The sequence below is a fragment of the Podarcis filfolensis genome (assembly GCF_964270895.1).
Source record: "Podarcis filfolensis genome assembly, chromosome: 4".
NCBI classification, from domain to species: Eukaryota; Metazoa; Chordata; class Lepidosauria; order Squamata; family Lacertidae; genus Podarcis; species Podarcis filfolensis.
The window spans coordinates 102,891,756-102,911,610 of NC_139607.1; the positions used below are offsets into that span (position 1 = coordinate 102,891,756).

General features: G+C 47.2%; 3 protein-coding genes across 9 annotated transcripts in view; 1 reads left to right on the forward strand and 2 right to left on the reverse strand.

Annotated features, from left to right (window-relative positions):
• The window catches only part of LOC310760737 (uncharacterized protein), a 305,377-nt gene that overhangs the window by 157,994 nt on the left and 127,528 nt on the right, over window positions 1-19,855 (reverse strand). The gene's annotated exons all lie outside the window — the stretch shown is intronic.
• Window positions 3,971-15,025, forward strand: LOC310760761 (uncharacterized protein). Of its 2 annotated transcripts, XM_083609912.1 has the most exons (5): window positions 3,971-4,151; window positions 4,352-4,433; window positions 4,723-4,805; window positions 6,752-6,878; window positions 13,392-15,025. In XM_083609912.1, exons 1-5 carry the CDS (start codon window positions 3,987-3,989, stop codon window positions 14,813-14,815), a joined length of 1,881 nt encoding a protein of 626 aa, XP_083466038.1. In that variant the 5' UTR covers window positions 3,971-3,986; the 3' UTR covers window positions 14,816-15,025. The 2 variants fall into 2 exon arrangements, with proteins under 2 accessions (XP_083466038.1, XP_083466039.1); XM_083609913.1 differs by lacking the exons at window positions 3,971-4,151; window positions 4,352-4,433; window positions 4,723-4,805; window positions 6,752-6,878 and adding an exon at window positions 11,231-13,307.
• On the reverse strand, window positions 15,129-16,630 carry LOC310760944 (olfactory receptor 52P1-like). Its single transcript, XM_083610222.1, has one exon. It carries the CDS (start codon window positions 16,155-16,157, stop codon window positions 15,651-15,653), a length of 507 nt encoding a protein of 168 aa, XP_083466348.1. The 5' UTR covers window positions 16,158-16,630; the 3' UTR covers window positions 15,129-15,650.

Consider the following 19,855-nt stretch of genomic DNA (forward strand, 5'->3'; position numbering starts at 1 on the left):
TTCCCCTTTCAAACAGGATACGTGAACCTGGGCCAGTAGGGTCCTCCTCTCCAGCAGACAGACAACCCCTTCCCCAAACCCCCACTTCCCCATGGGGGTCTCCCACACCACCCATCACTCACCAGAATGGCTTTGGCTGTCTCCTGCTTGGAGCACTTCAGGGTTCAGAGCCCCCTGAGCTGAGCTACCTGGCAGTTCTGAATCACCTCCGGCGTTAAAGCTGATCTTCCTCCAGCAGCTGAAAGGCAAAAGTCAGGCTGTCAGTTCCTCACGAAGGGAGGGCTTCTCCACATCCCAGAGTGCAGAGTGGGGGGCAAGGAGGGCAGGTCTGAGTCCCTGCTCTGGTTCTCTCCAATGCTCACCTCTGGGTGAGGGATGTGCAACCGCAGCACATCTGCAAAGAGAAGGACATGGGGACAGGTGAGTCCGTCCCTGAGCACCTGGCAAGGCTATTCCAAGAGTTTTCTCCTGGATTCCAAGTCCTACTACAGGGGAGGAGGGACATCCCAAGCCTTGGCGGTCAATCCTGGCCTCTTTCAACCAGAATGTGGCTCTTCAGATCAGGGCTAGGCAAACTAAGGGTTGGGGGCCGGATGCGGCCCAATCGTCTTCTCAATCCAGCCCACAGATGATTCGGGAATCAGTGTGTTTTTAGATGAGTAGAATGTGTCCTTTTATTTAAGATGCATCTCTGGGTTATTTGTGAGGTATAGGAATTGGTTCACCCCCCCAAAAAAAATATAGTCTGCCCCCCCACATGGTCTGAGGGATGGTGGACCGCCTCACGGCTGAAAAAGGTTGCTGAGCCCTGCCCCAGGCTAACAAGGTGGTCAATATCCGGTTCCACTCCATCCTTTTAAAATTTAAATATCCAAACAGATCCCAACTTTCAGAGCATGTAAACCACATGAGCGGAAAGACCGCTGCTCCATGCACAGAAATAGGACTATACTTCCTTCTCCCACCTTTAAAGTAAACGTTTATGTAACAAAACTGAATTGATCCAAGTCTGCCTTCCACCGCCAACCTCAACTCCTCTCTTCAAGTCAAAAGACAACACTTCCCCGTCCCCGGGCGAAACCCCCTCGCCTTTCATTGGTAGAGCTGCCACCACGCCAGTGGCGTTTACCTCAGTGCTGCGCAAGGAATGACTGAGCGGGTGGCGAGATGCTTTCAGCCTCGGACATTTGGCGGGTTCTGAAATGGCCGTACAGGCCAGATTCACGACCCTGACGGGCTGGATTCAGCCCACGGGACATAGTTTGAGGACCCCTGGCCTACACTGACTGGCAGCAGCTCCCCAGAGTTTCAGGCAGGGATTTCGTCCAGCCCTTGCAGATGTCAGGGGTTGACCCTGGGACATTCTGCATGCCAAGCAGATGCTCAAGGGCTCCCCATATTTCACTAGCCTTTCAATGTTATGCTATTAGCAATCGTGGAGATTCCACCTGCCTCTTTTGAAAGGAGAACACTCACCTGATAAATAGTATTATTATTATTATTATTATTATTATTATTATTATTATTATTATTAATATCTATACCCCACCCATCTGGCTGGGTTTCCCAGCCACTCTGGGCAGCTTCCAACAAAATATTAAAATACAATTGTCCATCAAATATTAAAAGCTTCCCTAAACATAATAACAACCATCCATTTTCAGTCCTTTGAATTAGCAATTAAGCATTTCTGGAAAGGGAAATGGCATACTTTTGTTGCGTTCATAAGCATGCATAAGAAGGTATTACTCATTTATGATGATAATGGGATTTATTAATTTTGAACTTTGCTTGGTTCCTCCTTGGCAGCCAGTGCAATGGTTTCAGCAGGGCTGGAACTCAGGACCCGCTGCCTTGAGGGACATCTAAGAGCAGTTGGGCAGGAGAAAGGTCTCCCTTGGGAGGTGGTGGACTCTCCTTCCTTGGAGGTTTCTAAGCAGAGATCGGACGGCCATCTGCCATGGATGCTTTAGCTGAGATTCCTGCATTGCTGGGGGTTGGACTAGATGACCCTGGGATCCCCTCCTATCTCTCCACTCCTGAATTCTAGGAGGAGCTTCCTTGCCTCCTGCAAAGCCCTTTTCCCTGCAAGCTCTTCCTCTGGTTTCTGGCCAAGGGAGGGAGATGCTCAGAGTCCAGCCAAGAGCCTCACCCCCAAAAGGATATCTGGGCATTGGCGGAGCCAGGGGGGCAGCTGCCCCCCGAAATCCATAAAAAATAATAGAAATCTGAGGTTCTGCCAAGTGAGAGAGGGCTGAGTTGAGTGGAAGCAGCTCTGCAAGGGTTAAAGGGAAGTGAGCTGCCTTCCTAGAGAGGACAGGAAGCAAGGGGGGGCAGGTCCTCCCGAGCCAAGGCCCCTCCCTCCCCAGTCCTTTCCTGCAAGGAGGGGGGGGTGGTGTTGCTTTGTGTCTCTCCTGAAAGGGCTGCCTCGCTTTCCCTTCCTGGGATCTGGTGAGTCTCCTCTCTGGGATCTGGTGGGGGTCCCAGGGCTGCAGCAGGGGAGGGGGCCTGGGGGGCCTGATCTGCTCCTGCAAGGGGGGGGGCTGATCAGGGAGGAGAGGGTCCTGCCAGGGAGGGGCCAGGTCTGCCACGCTCTCCTTCCTGGAGATCAGAGGGTCCCAAACTCATTTGGCCCTCCGCCCCCCTTCAGAAAAAATCTCCCTTCTTTAAACAAAGGAGTCCCTAGGATTTAACTCTTTGTGACGTCGCTCAGCGTCATTGCACAAGAGAGGAAACATGTGCAAATGGTTTTCCAAAGCTGGACGAGGAGGTGGACTAGCCCCCCCCCCCAAAAAAAAAACAACCCATGGGGAGGAAGGAAGTTAAGGTGGGAGAGAAAGGCCAGGAATAAAGAGAGGGATCCCAGCCCGTAGTCTGGCTGCTGCATTGGGGACCAGTTTCCCAGTGTCTCCCAGGGCAGCTCCCCACGGAGGCCACTGCAGCAATTCCCTCGCACCCAGAGCAGGGCATCCCAGGACCACATCCTCTCAGCCGGAAATGGGCGCTGCTCCTCACTGAGCCTCCAGGGACCTTGGCATCAATGGCTGTGTGTGTGTTAAGCTATCTAAGAAAATAATCATAATAAATTGGACGCCTAAATTTCAAGAGAGATGTCTTTGGACCCTGTCCACTTGGCCCTCAGGGGGTTGACTAGATACAGGGTGAAGAAAAAGGGACCCCACCCCAGAATTCTGTCTTGAGAGCGGCAGAGAGTCCAAGTGCAAGAAAAGGAGACAGAAGCAGGGGAGAAATGTGCCCTGAAGTGGGGGTGGGGGGAGAGCAACTCCTGAGGACCCCCGGGTGAGGACCCCCACCAGAGCCAAGCATCCATTTTCCACAAGATACAAATGACTCCCTTATCAGTCAGTTCTGACTTCTTGCATTGACTGGAAGGCAGGAGAAACCAGGCTGATTCATCTCCCAGAAATCCCTTCAGTTGCCTCAACATTTTGCATTGCAATCTTCCTTCTAGGAGGGCTAGAGGCTGCTTTCTACTCCTCTTTATAAAGAAGATCTCTCATGCTTTGGGCTCTGGTGCCGTCGAGTCCTGATTCCTGGCAAGACTCATCCATGCTTGTTCAGGGATCCCGTTTCTTCTCCTGACCTGCAAATTCTGTAACAGAACAATGTATTTGCTTTGTAGGATTTGCTAGAGCTTCGCACTAAGACAGACAGAACTTTGCAGAAGACCAAAAGGTTCCTTCCGATCTCTCAGAGGCTTCCTGAGAGCATAGATGGATGTGCGAGACTCAGCTGGCCCTGGAGCAGGAAGAGGCCATGCCATCCAAACTGGGAGCAGTGGGGGATTCTGGGAAAACTCTGTGCTGAAGATCCTGGGTGAGGAGGACACCCTCCGCTCAGAGGTGCAGAGCCAGCAGTTGAAGCATTTCTGCTGCCAGGAGGCCAAGGGACCCCGAGAGGTTTGCAGGCAACTCTACCACCTTTGCCACCAGTGGTTAAAGCCAGAAAAGCACACAAAAGCTGAGATGCTGGACCTGGTGATCTTGGAGCAGTTCCTGGCTGTCCTTCCACCAGAGATGAAGAGCTGGGTGAGGGACTGTGGAGCAGAGACCAGTTCCCAGGCGGTGGCCCTGGCTGAAGGTTTCCTCCTGAGTCAGGCAGAAGAGAGAAAGCAGGAAGAGAGAAAGCAGGTGAGAGAGACTTTCCTCTGGATACTCCCAAGGGGCTCCAAACAGGACAGAGAACATCTCACATTCCTCTATTGACGGTCCATCCTTTTTCTGGGAAGACATCCATGGAATGAGATCTAACATCCTTTAAGTCTTTGTCATTCTCTTTCTAACATTTCTCACCATCCATTCTCTGTTTTGAATCCTTGTTGCTCTTTCAGGGAATGGATCATTTTGCAGAAATGGACCTGGGTTCCTGTGAGGCAGAGAGGCCTCCGTTGGACACCAGAGAGTGGCCACTGGGTAAGGGGGAAGGTGGTTTTTCTCTGTTTGGTCTATTCTGTTGCTTTCCCAACTAATCTGTGGGTTGTTTTCATCTTGGGTTTTTTTTGGGGGGGGGCACAGTTGGGACCAAGGGTCCAAAGGAAGTGAGAAGTATTTTTGCACAACTAACATGAAATGGTCACAAACCTCCAAATACTCTCAGCAGGTAAGGCTTTCTGAAAGGCCCATCTGTAGTTAGAGATGCCCTCTTTCACCTGTGAGAGAAGCAGGCACTCCTGGCATCCTGCTTACCTTTTTTCTCTTGCAGGAGACAGAATGATGCTGGCAAAACCTCCTGATCCGTCTTTTCATGGGGGCACAAGGGAAGCAGCGGCTGTTGAACCAGATCAGGTCAGGAGAAGCTGCCTTGTGGGGTCAGAGGCTGAGGGATGGAGCAATGTCATGGACTGGTTGGGCACGGAGGAATGGTGGGAGGAAGCAGCCGGGGAACCAGGAAACGAAGACGTCTCAGAGCCCAAGGAGTGGAGGTGGAGGAAGGATGAGCGGGCAGAGGGAGAAGAGGGAGAAGCCTGGGAAGAGGAGATGTCAGAAGCTGAAGGGGTAACAGGGCTTAGTGAGCTGGGAGACTCTGTGGCAGAATGCAGTGCAGAATCAGAGGCAGAAGAGGGAGGAAGCGAGTGGGAGAGGAAGGTTGAGAGGCAGAGGTGAGTCAGTAGAAGGAGGAGCCACTGGGAGCTCCCTCTCCTTCTGCCAGAAGCCACCCTCCCTGCTTGTCTCTCAGAGCCAGGAGACGTCTGACAATGGAGGAGCAAAGGCAGGCTGCACATTGGCGCACTGTTCAATTGCTTGCAAGAAGCTTGAGAGAGGAGGGAACTTAGAAAGCTGTGGGGAGCCGGGAGCCTTCACTCTTTGCAACTGATTTCGTTGAGGAAGAGGCTCAGGGAATGAGCTGCTGTTCTCTTGAGGCCCGAAACTCAGCCAAGTCTGTGAATATCGTGTTCTTGCTGATAAAGAGTTATCCCCAGCTGTGAACTGTGGGATATCCTGCCCAGATAACTCTGTGACACCAGCCTTCTGAATATCGCCAGTAGGGTTCATCTGTAGTTTCAGTTTTCATGGAATCCTAGAGTTGAAAGGGACCCCAAGGGTCATCAAGTCCAACCCCCTGCATTGCTGGAGTCTCAGCTAGATCATCCAAGACAGATGGCCATCCAAACTAGGCTTATTTTATTTCTAGATTGATCACTGAATAGGCTTCTAAGCAGTGCACAAATGAGAACAAATAGCGGCCTGGATTCACCTAACCAGCCCCATCCGCTGGAAAATGGGGCCTGCCCCCCATTCCTCCCCCTCTCCATGCCCCCATGAACCCCTTGAGTTTGGCTCTAGGGCATTGGGAGGGAACCTTCCCAGAACAGCACACAAGGAGAGGAGAAAGTGGATCCTTCCATTGGGGAAACTGGAATGTTTGTGTAGGGTGGACTCCCTGGTCCTGAATGGCGTAACTGCCCCTAAAAGACCAGGTGCACAGCCTGGGAGTCATTTTGGACTCACAGCTGTCCATGGAGGCACAGGTCAATGCTGTATCCAGGGCAGCTGTCTACCAACTCCACCTGGTACACAGGATGAGACCCTACCTGCCTGCGTACTGTCTCGCCAGAGTGGTGCATGCTCTAGTTATGCAATGCACTCTACATGGGGCTACCTTTGAAGGTGACCTGGAAACTACAACTAATCCAGAATGTGGCAGCTGGACTAGTGGTGACTAGAAGAGGCCACCAAGACCATATAACACCGGTTGTGAAAAACCTGCATTGGCTCCCAGTCCGTTTGGTGCTGACCTTGAAAGCCCTAAATGGCCTTGGCCCAGTAGACCTGAAGGAGCGTCTCCACCCCCATCATTCTGCCCAGACATGGAGATCCAGCTCCGAGGGCCTTCTGGCAGTTCCCTCACTGCCCAAAGCCAAGTTACAGGGAACCAGGCAAAGGGCCTTCTCGGTAGTGGCACCCGCCCTGTGAAACCCCCTCCCATAAGATGTCAAGGAAACAACTATCTGACTTTTAGAAGACATCTGAAGGCAACCCTGTTTAGGGAAGTTTTTATTATTTGATGTTTTATTCTGCTTTTATTGCTTTGTTGAAAGCCACCAGAGTGGCTGGGGAAACCCAGCCAGATGGGTGGGGTATAAATAAATCATCATCATCACCATCACCATCATCATCAAAATGTGTAGCAAAGCTATCCTATTGAAACAACACAGCAATTAATAGGCAGTTTTCTGTAGCAGATCATATTTCTGCTGTCTCAGAGGACGACATTTCCCTTTTTCTTTCAGGGCCCAGTGTGCTTTGAAGATGTCGCTGTTCATTTCACGGACGAGGAGTGGGCGTTGCTGGATCCTGACCAGAGAGCTCTGCATAAGGACGTCATGGAGGAGAATCGTGGGATCGTGGCCTCTCTTGGTAAGCCTCCGTGTGGGAACGTCATATCTGCCTGGAAATTAAAAAAATACCTCTATGTGACAAACCTCATATATTTTCACAGAGCTCAACAGCGCCCCCTACTGTTGGAAAAATGCCCAGGAAGGCCACCACCTTCCCAAGACACTGGGGTGTCTCTCCGGTGGTCTCTCTGGCTGTAAATCTTCCTGAGTCCAGAGAGACCAGTGATAAGCGACCCCTCCCTCCTGAGAGGAGCACGCTCATCTTCTGGCATCTCATTGCAGAAGAAAAAGACAATCAGTAGCTATAAACTACTTTATTTACAGTCCATATATACAGAGAACCCACCAGCATGTCCGCTCTCTCTCTCTCAGCAGCAGTACAGAACAACATCTCACACAGAAGTGAAAGTAACTTCTGTCGCAGTACTCAACAGTACTGAGACTCCCTGTCTCACGCTCTCAGACACTCACATGATATAAACAACCATAGTGCTACTTGCTGACCAGCTGGTGAGATAAAGATCCTAACACCTCCAACACCTGGGAACCCAACACCCCCACAATAAACAGTAAATTACAGTTCTTTTCTGTGAACCATCTTCCTCCTGTTCTGCCTCCTTCTACCACGGTTGGGCTGATCTGAACTGCCCAGGCATCTTAAATGTCAGCTTCAGAGTTGTTAGGAAAGATAAGTAGTTTCTGTCAGGTTTTCTGTTTTTGATTTTGCTGCTGTCAGTCTTGGGTTGACCAAAGAGATGCCTGACATTGGAGATGGAGGGGATGCCATGACTGGGCCAAACAAAATCCGTCCCAGAGAAGAGCCAGGATGATTGACTCTCAGGTAATACTAGCAGTAATAATAATAATAATAATTAATAATTTTTATTTATACCCTGCCCATCTGTCTGGGTTGCTTCCAACACATACATAAACATGAAACATAAATAATAACAATCCGATCCCATATAAAAAGTACATTAACTTTAAAATGAACAACTTACACTAGTGGCCAAAATTGTGGAAGCCTTTTGGGAAAAGTGTATATCTGAGGTTTGATGGCTCATAACACCACTTTTTTGGGGAATAGTACCATAAAATTCTATATCAATGGGAAAATTATTTAATGAAGAATGTAATGCAATAATAATAATTATAATAATATATTATTTATATCCCGCCCTCCCCAGCAGAAGCTGGGCTCAGAGTGGCTAACAACAGTAAAATGCTATAACATTCTAAAATCAGTTCATTCTAAAATCAAATTAAATCAAATCAGAGTAATGGCAACCATTGGCTAGAGTTCTGTGGGGATTGCCAAAGGAGGGGGTCAGGCTGTGCCCTGGCCAAAGGCCTGGTGGAACAGCTCCATCTAGCAGGCCCTGCGGAAAGATGTCAAGACCTGCAGGGCCCTAGTCTCTTGTGACAGAGCATTCCACCAGATTGGAGCCACAGCCGAAAAAGCCCTGGCTCTGGTTGAGGCCAGCCTAACCTCTCTGTGGCCCAGGAGCTCCAAGATGTTTTTTTTTTTAAGACCGTAAGGTCCTCCGTGGGACATACCAAGAGAGGCGGTCCCATAGGTACAAGGGTCCTAGGCCATATAGGGCTTTAAAGGTCAAAACCAGCACCTTAAACCTGATCCTGTACTCCACTGGGAGTCAGTGCAGCTGTTGTAGCACTGGGCGAATGTGATCCCGCAGTGAGGACCCTGTAAGGAGTCTCGCCGCGGCATTCTGCACCCGCTGGAGTTTCTGGGTCAGCCTCAAGGGCAGCCCCATGTAGAGCGAGTTACAATAATCCAGTCTGGAGGTGACCGTCGCGTGGATCACAGTGGCTAGGTCAGGGCGAGAGAGGTAAGGAGCCAACTGCTTAGCTTGGCGGAGATGGAAAAATGCCGCCTTTGTTATAGCTGCAATCTGCGCCTCCATGGAAAGGGAGGTGTCGAAGATTACACCCAAACTCTTAACGGACGGTGCTGGCACTAATTGCGCCCCCGCAAGAGATGGGAGTTGCCCCCCCAATCCCATATCGTCCCGTCCCAGCCAGAGGACCTCTGTCTTCGAAGGATTTAGCTTCAACCGGCTCCCACGTAACCATCCAGCCACAGCTTCCAAACATTTAGTCAGTGTGTCTGGGACCGAGTCAGGATGGCCATCCATCAACAGATAGAGTTGGGTGTCATCGGCATACTGATGGCAACCCAGCCCAAAACTCCGGACAAGCTGGGCGAGGGGGCGCATAAAGATGTTGAAAAGCATCGGGGAGAGTATCGCACCCTGAGGTACTCAACACACCAAGGAGTGGCGCGATGACAATTCCCCCCCAAGCGCCACCCTCTGTCCCCGACCAGAGAGAAACGAGCGCAGCCGTTGAAGGACTGTGCCCTGGATCCCCACGTCGGCAAGGCGGTGGTCCAGGAGTTCGTGATCGACCATGTCGAAGGCTGCTGACAGATCTAGAAGAATCAGCAGCCCCGACCCGCCTCGATCCAACTGCCTATGGAGACCATCTGTTAGGGCCACCAGAGCCGTCTCGGTCCCATGACCAGCGCGGAAGCCGGACTGGAATGGATCCAGAGCCAATGTTTCATCCAGAAACCTACCAAGCTGTTCAGCAACCGCTCTCTCAATCACCTTACCCAGGAACGGAAGATTTGAAACCGGGCAGTAATTAGATAGATCTAAAGGATCTAATGATGTTTTCTTTAAGAGCAGGTGCACCACTGCCTCCTTCAGTTCCCCTGGGAATGTCCCAGTGCCAAGGGACAAATTGATGATATCCCCTAGGGGGGCCCGCACCTCGTCTGGACACGATCTAATCAGCCAGGATGCGTACAGGTCAAGAGGACAGGTGGTGGGCTTTCCAGATCGGAGGAGTCTGTCCACATCAGCTCGGGATATCAGGTCAAAGTGGTCCAATACTGGACCCGAGGACAGTCAAGGGGCCTCCAGTTCCGTTATTGTATCCAAATTGGCAAGGAGGTCACGGCGGAGCAACAGGACCTTCTCCTCAAAAAAGCTTGCAAATGCCTCACCGCTGTGTGTCAAATTGTTATTTAAATTTGGCTGTCCCTCCAGGGACATTAAGGACCTAATTATACTAAATAATTTCACCGGGTGAGAGCTAGTGGATGCAATGGAAGCCAAGAAGTAAGACTTCTTAGCGGCCTTCACTGCCATCTTGTAGGTTTTCATAAAAACCCTATAAGATGCTCTTGAGGCTCCGTCACGGTCACCCTGCCATACTCGCTCTAGCCGTCTGAGGTCCCGCTTCATTTTCCAGAGCTCCTCAGTAAACCAGGGAGCCCGGTTTCTGCGGGGTCGCAGAGGGCGCTTAGGTGCGATCTCATCGATGGCTGCCAGGAGCTGGATATTCCAGCCCTCAACTAGCTCAGTCAATGAGTCGCCAGGGGGAGCAAGGTCCCGCAAGGCTTGGAGGAATCTATCAGGGTCCATCAGCCTCTGCGGGCGAGCCCAAATCAGCTCGCCGCCTAAGCAGGATGGGGGTGGAAAGTCAATCCTGGCTTTCAGAGCGTAGTGATCAGACCATGGCACCTTCATCGAAGGAGACATGATCACATCTATACCGGCGCCAAAGATCAAATCCAGCGTGTGGCCTGCTTGATGTGTGGGGCCCGAAACAAACTGGGAGAGCCCTAGTGTCGCCATGGAAGACACCAGGTCCAGAGCCTGTGAGGAAGGAGTGGCATCAGCATGGATGTTGAAGTCCCCCAATACCAGTAGGTTAGGGAACTCCAAGGCCCAGCCAGCCACTGCCTCCAGCAGGCCTGACAGGGTGGCTGCTGGTGCGCTAGGTGGCCGGTACACCAGCCAGACAGCCAAGCTCACCTCAGAGCCCCACACTAGGCCAACACATTCAATGCCGGGGATCGATGGCGATGGTAGAGCCCTGAAAGAACAATCTTCCTGGATTAACGTTTATGAAGGAGTATTTTTTAGAACATCAGTCATAAAGAAGAGATGGGAAACACATAGAAAAAAAGGAGATGTGCAGAAATTCTCACCATGTCCACTAATACTTGGTTTGGTAACTTTAATTATGACCTTGCAACGTCCTCCCATGGAGTGAACCAGGTTTTTTTTAATTTCTGCAGCTATAATAATGTAAAACCAAGATTGAATTATTGCCTCTATTAATTGCTGGGTTGGTTCTAACTAACAAGTTTCTTTAGTCGGCTCCAAAGATTGGGTTAAGGTCTGGGCTATTCCCAGGCCATTCCAGGAGTGGAATATGATTATCTTGAAACCACTGTTTGCACACAGCAGCAACATGACATGGAGCTGAATCCTGTGGAAATATAAAATAAAAATAAATCAGTAAATATTTATATAAATATATGTAAATGCTTCAGTATCTGGGGAAAGATCACAGTTTGGGCTCAAGTATTTCATTTATGTATTTTGGGGCATTTACATTCCCATTCATGATGCAAATCCTGCCCACACCTTTTGCTGCCATACAACCCCAGATCATAACACTAACTGGGTGTTTCACAGTAGGTGTAATACATGTTCAGTGGTACGTCTGGTTAAGATGATGATGACGATGACGACGACGATGATGATAATTGATTTATACCCAGTCCATCTGGCTGGGTTTCCCCAGCCACTCTGGGCTACTTCCAACAAAAATATCAAAATACAATATTCCATCAAATATTAAAAGCTTTCCTAAAGAGGGCTGCCTTCAGATGTCTTCTAAAAGTCTGATAGTTGTTTATTTCCTTGACATCTGATTGGAGGGCATTCAATGGGGTGGGTTCCACTACCGAGAAGGCCCTCTGCCTGGTTCCCTGTAACTTGGCTTCTTGCATTGAGGGAAATGCCAGAAGGTCCTCGTAGCTGGACCACAGTATTCAGGCTGAATGATGGGGGTGGAGACGCTCCTTCAGGTATACTGAACCGAGGCTGTTTAGGGCTTTAAAGATCAGCACCAACACTTTGAATTGTGCTAGGAAATGTCCAGGGAGCCAGTGTAGGTCTTCCAGGACCAGTGGTATATTGTCAGATTTAGCACTTCTGTCACACAAGACACGGAATGCTGGCAGTTTTCCTAGTTGAAGTTTATTTAGAAATACAGTGGTACCTCGGGTTAAGAACTTAATCTATTCCGGAGGTCCATTCTTAACCCGAATCCATTTTTATCCTGAGACGCGCTTTTGCTAGCATCCCGGGGCAAAGTTCACTACCAGAAGCACCTGCTTCCAGGTTAGCGGTGCTCGTTACCCGAAGCGTTCGTAAGGAGGATGGTACATAATCCAAGGTTTCACTGTAGGATATAAATCTTCTCCGATTCTTCTCCTCGCGTATTTCATGCCATCACTACCAAGCAAGGAGATTTGGGTCTCATCACTCCAAATAGCACTGCCCCATTGTTCCACTGTCCAGTTAACATGGATTGTAGCCCAGTTTAATCTTTTCAACCTTTGCTTGAGAGATAACAATGGCTTCTTCCTTAGAATTCTAGCATTTAGATCAGTCTTTGCACTCAACTTCACATTACATTGCACCATGTCATCTTGTATACACCCAAATGATTTTCTTCTGTCACGTAGGCACGGTCTCTTCATACTTCAATCGTCACTTGCTGTTCTGCACCTTTTCCTGCCTTTAGCAGTCTGATTTTGTAGTGACTGAGTCTCCTTATACCTCTTCAAAAATATAGGAATGCCAGCTTTGGTTATGTTTCCCAAAATCTTTCTTCTAATTTCTTCATAAGTGTAGCCTTGTTCACTTAATAGAAGAAGAAGAGGAGGAGGAGGAGGAGTTTGGATTTGATATCCCACTTTATTACTACCCTTAGGAGTCTCAAAGCGGTTAACATTCTCCTTTCCCTCCCTCCCCCACAAGAAACACTCTGTGAGGTGAGTGGGGCTGAGAGACTTCAAAGAAGTATGACTGGCCCAAGGTCACCCAGCAGCTGCATGTGGAGGAGTGGGGAAGCGAACCCGGTTCAGCAGATTAAGAGACTACCGCTCTTAACCACTACACCACATTGGCTATTTTACATCGCTTTCTGGGTGAACAGTCAACTCTTTGTGCCATTTCTTTAATTTTATTATATTATAGAAACTCACTAAATGAAAAAACGCAAAAAACCAATCAACAATAGCAATCACATAACAAGCTGAGAAAACCTAAGCAAGTTGTACTTCGTTTTTCTAGTTATTTGGCTATACGTTTTGATAGAATACAGATAATTGAACAAACTTAGTTGCATCACATTCTTGATTGAATTATCTTTCCATTTATATATGATTTTATGATATTACTCCAAAAGAAGTGGTGTTATAAGCCATCAAACCTCTGAAAAACACTTTTTTCCAAAAGGCTTCGACAATTTTGACCACTAATGTATATCAAACCAAGCAACTTTCAACAACCCATCAGAGTCTAATAATGAATATATTGGTTAATGACAAACAACAAAGGTAATGAACATCCCCCTCCCCAATTCCCTTCAGTTCTTTTCCATTTGTTCCTGAGGCTCTAACCCGTTTTTGTCTGCATTGCAGATTGTGATGAATTGGAAATCGAGAACAAGGGTGACCACAACAAAATCCTCAGAGAGGTGAAGCCATGCAAAAATTTGGAGTGTGGAGAGAGCTGCAGTCAGAGCTTCCATTACACTTTCCAGCAAAGAATTATCGTTGAAAAGAAACCCTATCAGTCCACGGAATGTGGAAAGGGCTTCAGCCACAGCCGCAATCTCACTTTCCATCAAAGAATTCATACAGGAGAGAAACCCTATCTGTGTGTGGAATGTGGAAAGAGCTTCAGTAAAAGCACCAATCTCACTAAGCATCAGAGAATTCATACAGGGGAGAAACCCTATCAGTGTTTGGAATGTGGAAAGAGCTTCACTGAAAGCTACAAACTCACTTCCCATCAGAGAATTCATACAGGAGAGAAACCCTATCAGTGTGTGGCATGTGGAAAGAGCTTCAGTACGAGCTCCAATCTCACTTCCCATCAGAGAATTCATACAGGAGAGAAACCCTATCAGTGTGTAGAATGTGGAAAGAGCTTCAGTAGGAGAACCGATCTCATTTCCCATCAAAGAATTCATACAGGGCAAATACTCTATCAGTGTGCAGAATGTGGAAAGAGCTTCAGTAACAGCTCCAATCTCACTTCCCATCAAAAAATTCATACAGGGGAGAAACCCTTTCAGTGCATGGAATGTGCAAAAAGCTTCAGGAGGAGCTCCGATCTCACTTCCCATCAGAGAATTCATACAGGGGAGAAACCCTACCAGTGCCTGGAATGTGGAAAGAGCTTCAGTTGGAGCACCGATCTCACTTCCCATCAAAGAATTCATACAGGAGAGAAACCCTATCTGTGTGTGGAATGTGGAAAGAGCTTCAGTAAAAGCACCAATCTCACTAAGCATCAGAGAATTCATACAGGGGAGAAACCCTATCAGTGTTTGGAATGTGGAAAGAGCTTCACTGAAAGCTACAAACTCACTTCCCATCAAAGAATTCATACAGGGGAGAAACCCTATCGGTGCCTGGAATGTGGAATGAGCTTCAGGAAGAGCTCCAATTTCACTTTCCATCAAAGAATTCATAGGACGAAACCCTATCAGTGTGTTGAATGTGGAAAGAACCTCAGTACAAGTTCCTCTCTCACTTCCCATCAAAGAATTCATACAGGGGAGAAACCCTATCAGTGTGCAGAATGTGGAAAGAGCTTCAGTAAGAGCTCCAATCTCACATCCCATCAAAGAATTCATACAGGGGAGAAACCCTATCAGTGCCTGGAATGTGGAAAGAGCTTCAGGAAGAGCTCCGATCTCACTAGGCATCAGAGAATTCATACAGTGGAGAAACCCTATCAGTGCCTGGAATGTGGAAAGAGCTTCAGTCAGAACTCCCTTCTCACTTCCCATCAAAGAATTCATTCAGAGGTCAGAAAAACTATTATACAGCTTTAGGAGTCTGTCAGATAGGCACCTTTTTAACCAGGCCTTTGGCTGATTGACATCTAATGCCTTTTAAAAATTTGGTGGGGAGTGGGGTTACAGATGTGTATCTTGTGTTTTTATGTTGTAACCGTCCTGAGACCTGTGGGTGTAGGGAATAGGCGCCAACTCTTAAAGGCCCACAGGTTCCCCCTGAATAAAATATTTGAGGGGGGCACCCCCAAGTTGATAGGCATTGCCATTGAAATTGAAATGGCATGCATGCACCACATGCATGAAATGGCATGCATGCAGGCAGCCTGTCCGCTGCTCCCAGAGCTGGGGGGGGGGGGATCATATTTTTTTCCTTGATTTCCCCCTCTGAAAACTAGGTGCGCCCTATGGTCAGGTGCGCCCTATGGAGCGAAAAATACGGTATTTTAAATCTTTTGTTGGAAGCCACCCAGAGTGGCTGGGGAACCAGTATTATTAGCAGGTTTTTGAGGACAGGGAAAACATGTTCGGACACGGAGCGTTAAAGCTCTGCCTGGAAAGAGAGGGCCAAAAACTGAGTGTGGATAAGCCATTGCACTCCTGTTCTTTTGGAAACATTGGACGCTGACTGGTGTTGTGTGGTATGCTGCTTTATTTACACCTCTATACAAGTTGAGCATAGGTGGATCAGAATCCAAGAAGAGACTCCTGGATTAGGCCAATGGCCAATCCAGTTCTCAGCCTGTTCTCACAGTGTCCAGCCAGATGCCTGTGGAAACCAGGAAGCAGAGAATGAAGAGCCCTCTCTTCTGTCTGTGGTTTCCCGCAACCGGATGCAGCTGAACTCAAAGAGATGCTCCAAGTTCCTGGCCTTTTATCTGGTTTTGACACAGAAGATCTTGAAGAGACCCTGCTGGATCCTCTTGGTCCTTACTCCATAAATAATGGGGTTCATCATGGGTGGAAGGAGCAGGTATATATTTGCTACCAGAATGTGGACATGGGCAGCCACGTGACCAAACCGGTGGGTTAAGAAGGAGAAAAACGCTGGAGTGTAGAAGACCAGGATGACACAGGCGTGAGAGCCGCAGGTGCCAAGAGATTTGGCCCGTGCTTCCTTGGAAGGGAGCTGGAAGACAGCCTGGAAAATGAGGATGTAAGACACGATGATCAACACCAAGTCCAGCCCCCCAGTCAGAAAAGCAACCAGGAGACTGTAGGCCCTCTCTGCCCCCGTGTCCACACAGGTCAGTTTCATCAGGGCCATGAACTCACAGTACGTGTGCAAGATGACGTTGCCTCTGCAATACGGGAGCCATTTCAGGAAGAAAGGGTGCGGGCTCAGGAGGATGGCCCCCCGTAGCACAATGGTCAGTCCCATCTTGGCAATCACGTCATTGGTCAGGCTTCTCTTTCTTGAAGGGCCCCACAGACCTTATGGGACAGCCGAGAAGATTCCTTTGTTGCTTTTTTCATAAATCAGCAACGGAGGTTGCATTTCCTTATTTACAGGTGGGCTGTTGCTAAAGCACATGACATGCCCTTCATGCTTAGTTATGTATTAGGAATACAGGCACAAATTTGTGTGTGTGTGTATGTGTATCTGCAAACTACCCCCGTCTCTGAGCAGTGAGAGTCCTTGGGCCCCAGGCCCATCTTCGGTTTCCTTCGAATGAAGGTCAGCGTAGACAGTGCTGTCTTTATGATATCTAGTTTTATTTACTCACATATTCAACCTGAGTGGAGGGCCTCACAGCATGGACACCCCCACCACGTCTTGCTTCTCCCCAGAAGCGGCTTAGTCATGCTGGCCACAGGACCCGGAAGCTGTACGCCAGCTCCCTCAGCCAGTAAAGCGAGATGAGCACTGCAACCCCAGAGTCATCTGCAACTGGACCTAACGGTCAGGGGTCCTTTCACTGTGTCTCCAGCTTCCAGCTCAGCTCATGCACAACTCGCTCTGGCTCTTTCCCTCCTACAGGTGAGATGGGGGGTGGTGGCACTAACATTTCCTGGGTTGCCCCATCCCTTTGCTGCAGTTCTTGCAACCCAGCTCATTCTTTGGGGATGCTGAGGTAGACACTCAACTGGCCAGCAAAGGTCACTGTCTTACCAAGAAACTTGTCTGAACAGTTCACAAAAGCCCACCATTAGATTCTGACCCTCCCTGGGTACAGGATCCCCAGTAATAGGAGAGGCACAGAAATGGCTCCTCTTTCTTTAAGGGCCCATGTACGTAAATACCTTTGGCACTACTGTGAGGGTGAGGCTTTGAAAATTGAAAATGTTAAGAACCTGCGGTGGGTTTCTGGCAATGGGTTGAGCCGGATTAAGACCTTTAGAGTCCCAAAGCACTTAAAAGATGTTGGTGCCTCCATATATATTGATATATTCAAAGCATATACAATAATAAACCATAAAATAAAATTTCAGTATCTGAAATAGAATGAAACTGTCAGGCTTGCAGGTGGTTGCTCACGAGTAAACAGCCAGGACTCCAACCTGCTTTTTACAGCTTTTACTTAGTGCAAACTATGAACAGTGCAGAAACCCAAAGTTCATGTCTGTCTCAGTCACTTGCAGATTCCAGGAGTGGCTTCTTCCTGTCTCTCCCCCCCCCCAAGTATAAGAACTTAAACACCCCAAATCTCTGCCTCCTTTCCTTACGTTTGACCCCCTTACAAAAACTAGGCGACAGAAGCGGCATGCCCGGAGCACGAAGGGCTGGCAGAGAGAGAAAGGAGGCCCCAAGTGCTCTGGGTTCAAGAGCTACAGCCATGCCAGGACCCAGAGAGCCTGGCTCCCACCAAAGCAATTACAAAAAATATAGACCAGGAGGTAATTAATAGATTACAGCAACAGAGATTGAAGTGGTTAAAAAGGTTAAATACTTAGGAGTATGGTTAACTCCCAGGAGTATTGATTTGTTTCAGAACAACTATGTTCCAACTTGGAATAAGATTAAAAGGGACCTAGAGGTGTGGGGAAGAATGAAATTGTCATTTTCGGGAAGGATTGCCACGATCAAAATGAATGTGTTACCGAAGATGTTATTCTTATTTCAAACGGGTCCAGTAATCAAGGGGGCAGCAATTTTTAAAAATTGGCAAAGAGAAATTTCAAGGTATATCTGGCAGGGTAAGAAACTGAGGATAAAGTTTAAGATATTGACAGATATGAAAGAAAGAGGAGGCTTTGCCTTGCCAGATTTGAAATTGTACTATGAAGCATCCTGCCTCTGTTGTTGAAGGAATGGATGAAATTAGAAGATACTGATTTGTTAGATTTAGAAGGTTTTGATAATAGATTTGGGTGGCATGCATATTTGTGGTATGATAAGAAACGTGTACATAAAGGATTTGAAAACCACATCATAAGAAGGTCCCTGATTGAAGTGTGGGAAAGATATAAAAACTTGTTGGAACAAAAAACTCCATATTGGTTATCGCCATTGGAGGCGATGAGTGTGAAGAAAGTTAATATGACTGTAGGATGGGTGACATATGATAAGCTAATAAGTAAAAGAGAAGTTAAATGGAAAATAAGACCATTTGAAGAAGTTAAGGAATATGTTAATGATTGATTTTTTTTCAAATAAATGAAATGTTTAAAAAAGATTTGAATCAAAGGGGTTTTGCTGACAAAGTATCAAAATTTCAGATAGAAATATTGAATAATGATTTTAAAATTCTAGCAAAAATGTATAAGATATTGTTAGAATGGTGTACTAAGGATGAAGAAGTAAAATCAGTTATGATTGACTGGGCCAAAGACTTAGGGCATAACATACAAATGGAAGACTGGGAAAAATTATGGAAAGAAGGTTTAAGATTTACTGCATGTACTACCATAAAAGAAAATGTGATGAAAATGATGTATCGATGGTATGTAACACCGGTAAAGTTAGCAAAAATGTACAAGACAAGTAACAAATGTTGGAAATGTAAAGAAAAAGAGGGTACATTTTATCATATGTGGTGGGAATGTAAGAAAGTAAAAAGCTTTTGGGAAATGATTTATAATGTATTGAAGAAAATGTTGAAATATACATTTGTTAAGAAACCACAAACATTTTTACTAGGTATTACAGGTAATGACATAAATAAGAAAGAAAAGAAGTTATTTTTATATGCAGTAACTGCAGCAAGAATATTGATGGCCCAGAAATGGAAACAAGAGGAGCTACATACGTTAGAAGAGTGGAGAACAAAAATGATAGACTATGCAGAATTGGACAGAATGACAGGAAGGATCCGAAACCGACAAGACCAAAGATTTACAGAAGATTGGGGAAAATTTATTGAATATTTGCAAAAATTAAGTGACAATCAGATTACGTTTGTAAGTTTTAATGAAGCATTGTGATGGGAAATAAGTGTTAAATTGGGATGAAGTTTACAGTAATAATATAAATAACAAAATAGAAATGTGTTTAAATTTAAATTATGAAGGATTTGTAGCAAGTTGAGGGAAGTCAAAAAAAGAGAAATAAGATGCAACTAAAATGTATGGAGAGTATAACTTTGTTTTGTATTTGAAAATTAATAAATATATATATATATTAAAAACAAAAAACAAAACAGAGAGCCTGGCTCCCTCATTCATGCAGTCAAGCAGTGTATAAATTTCATGAAACAAATGAAATAAACAGGGAGAGAGGAGAGCTTTGAGTCATTATTAACATGGATGGGAACTTATTCTCATAATGTTTAATTGGTTGGTGAAATTGGAAGCCACAAGATGTGGCAAGGACAACAGGCTTGCCAGTTTGGAACGGGGGTCATGTCTCTTCACAGAGGAGGAGGAGGAGAGTATCTCTGGTTATAATCAGACCTAGCTATCTAGAGCTTCCAGCTAGAGAAAAACTCTAGCATGGAAGGCACCTGCGAGAGGACAGGCCACAGGAGTGGGCTGTTGCTGGGACTTCTGGGTTGGTGCCTCCAGCAATGGCTGAATTCCTCTGATCGGGAGGAATTTGCTTCATGGAAATCAGGGTCTGGCTGCCATGGCGAAGGTGGGGACCCACTAAAAATCACAGGCGGGAGAAGCCTGTGAACGTGGGATTTGGCTGGCACCTTT

Coding starts and splice junctions, on each gene's coding strand:
- LOC310760944 (XM_083610222.1), bottom strand. CDS start 16,157: ATGGGACTGACCATTGTGCTACGGGGGGCCATCCTCCTGAGCCCGCAC.
- LOC310760761 (XM_083609912.1), top strand. CDS start 3,987: ATGCTGGACCTGGTGATCTTGGAGCAGTTCCTGGCTGTCCTTCCACCA. Junction 4,434..4,722: donor CACCAGAGAGTGGCCACTGG/GTAAGGGGGAAG, acceptor TTTCTCTTGCAG/GAGACAGAATGATGCTGGCA. Junction 4,806..6,751: donor CGGCTGTTGAACCAGATCAG/GTCAGGAGAAGC, acceptor TTTTTCTTTCAG/GGCCCAGTGTGCTTTGAAGA.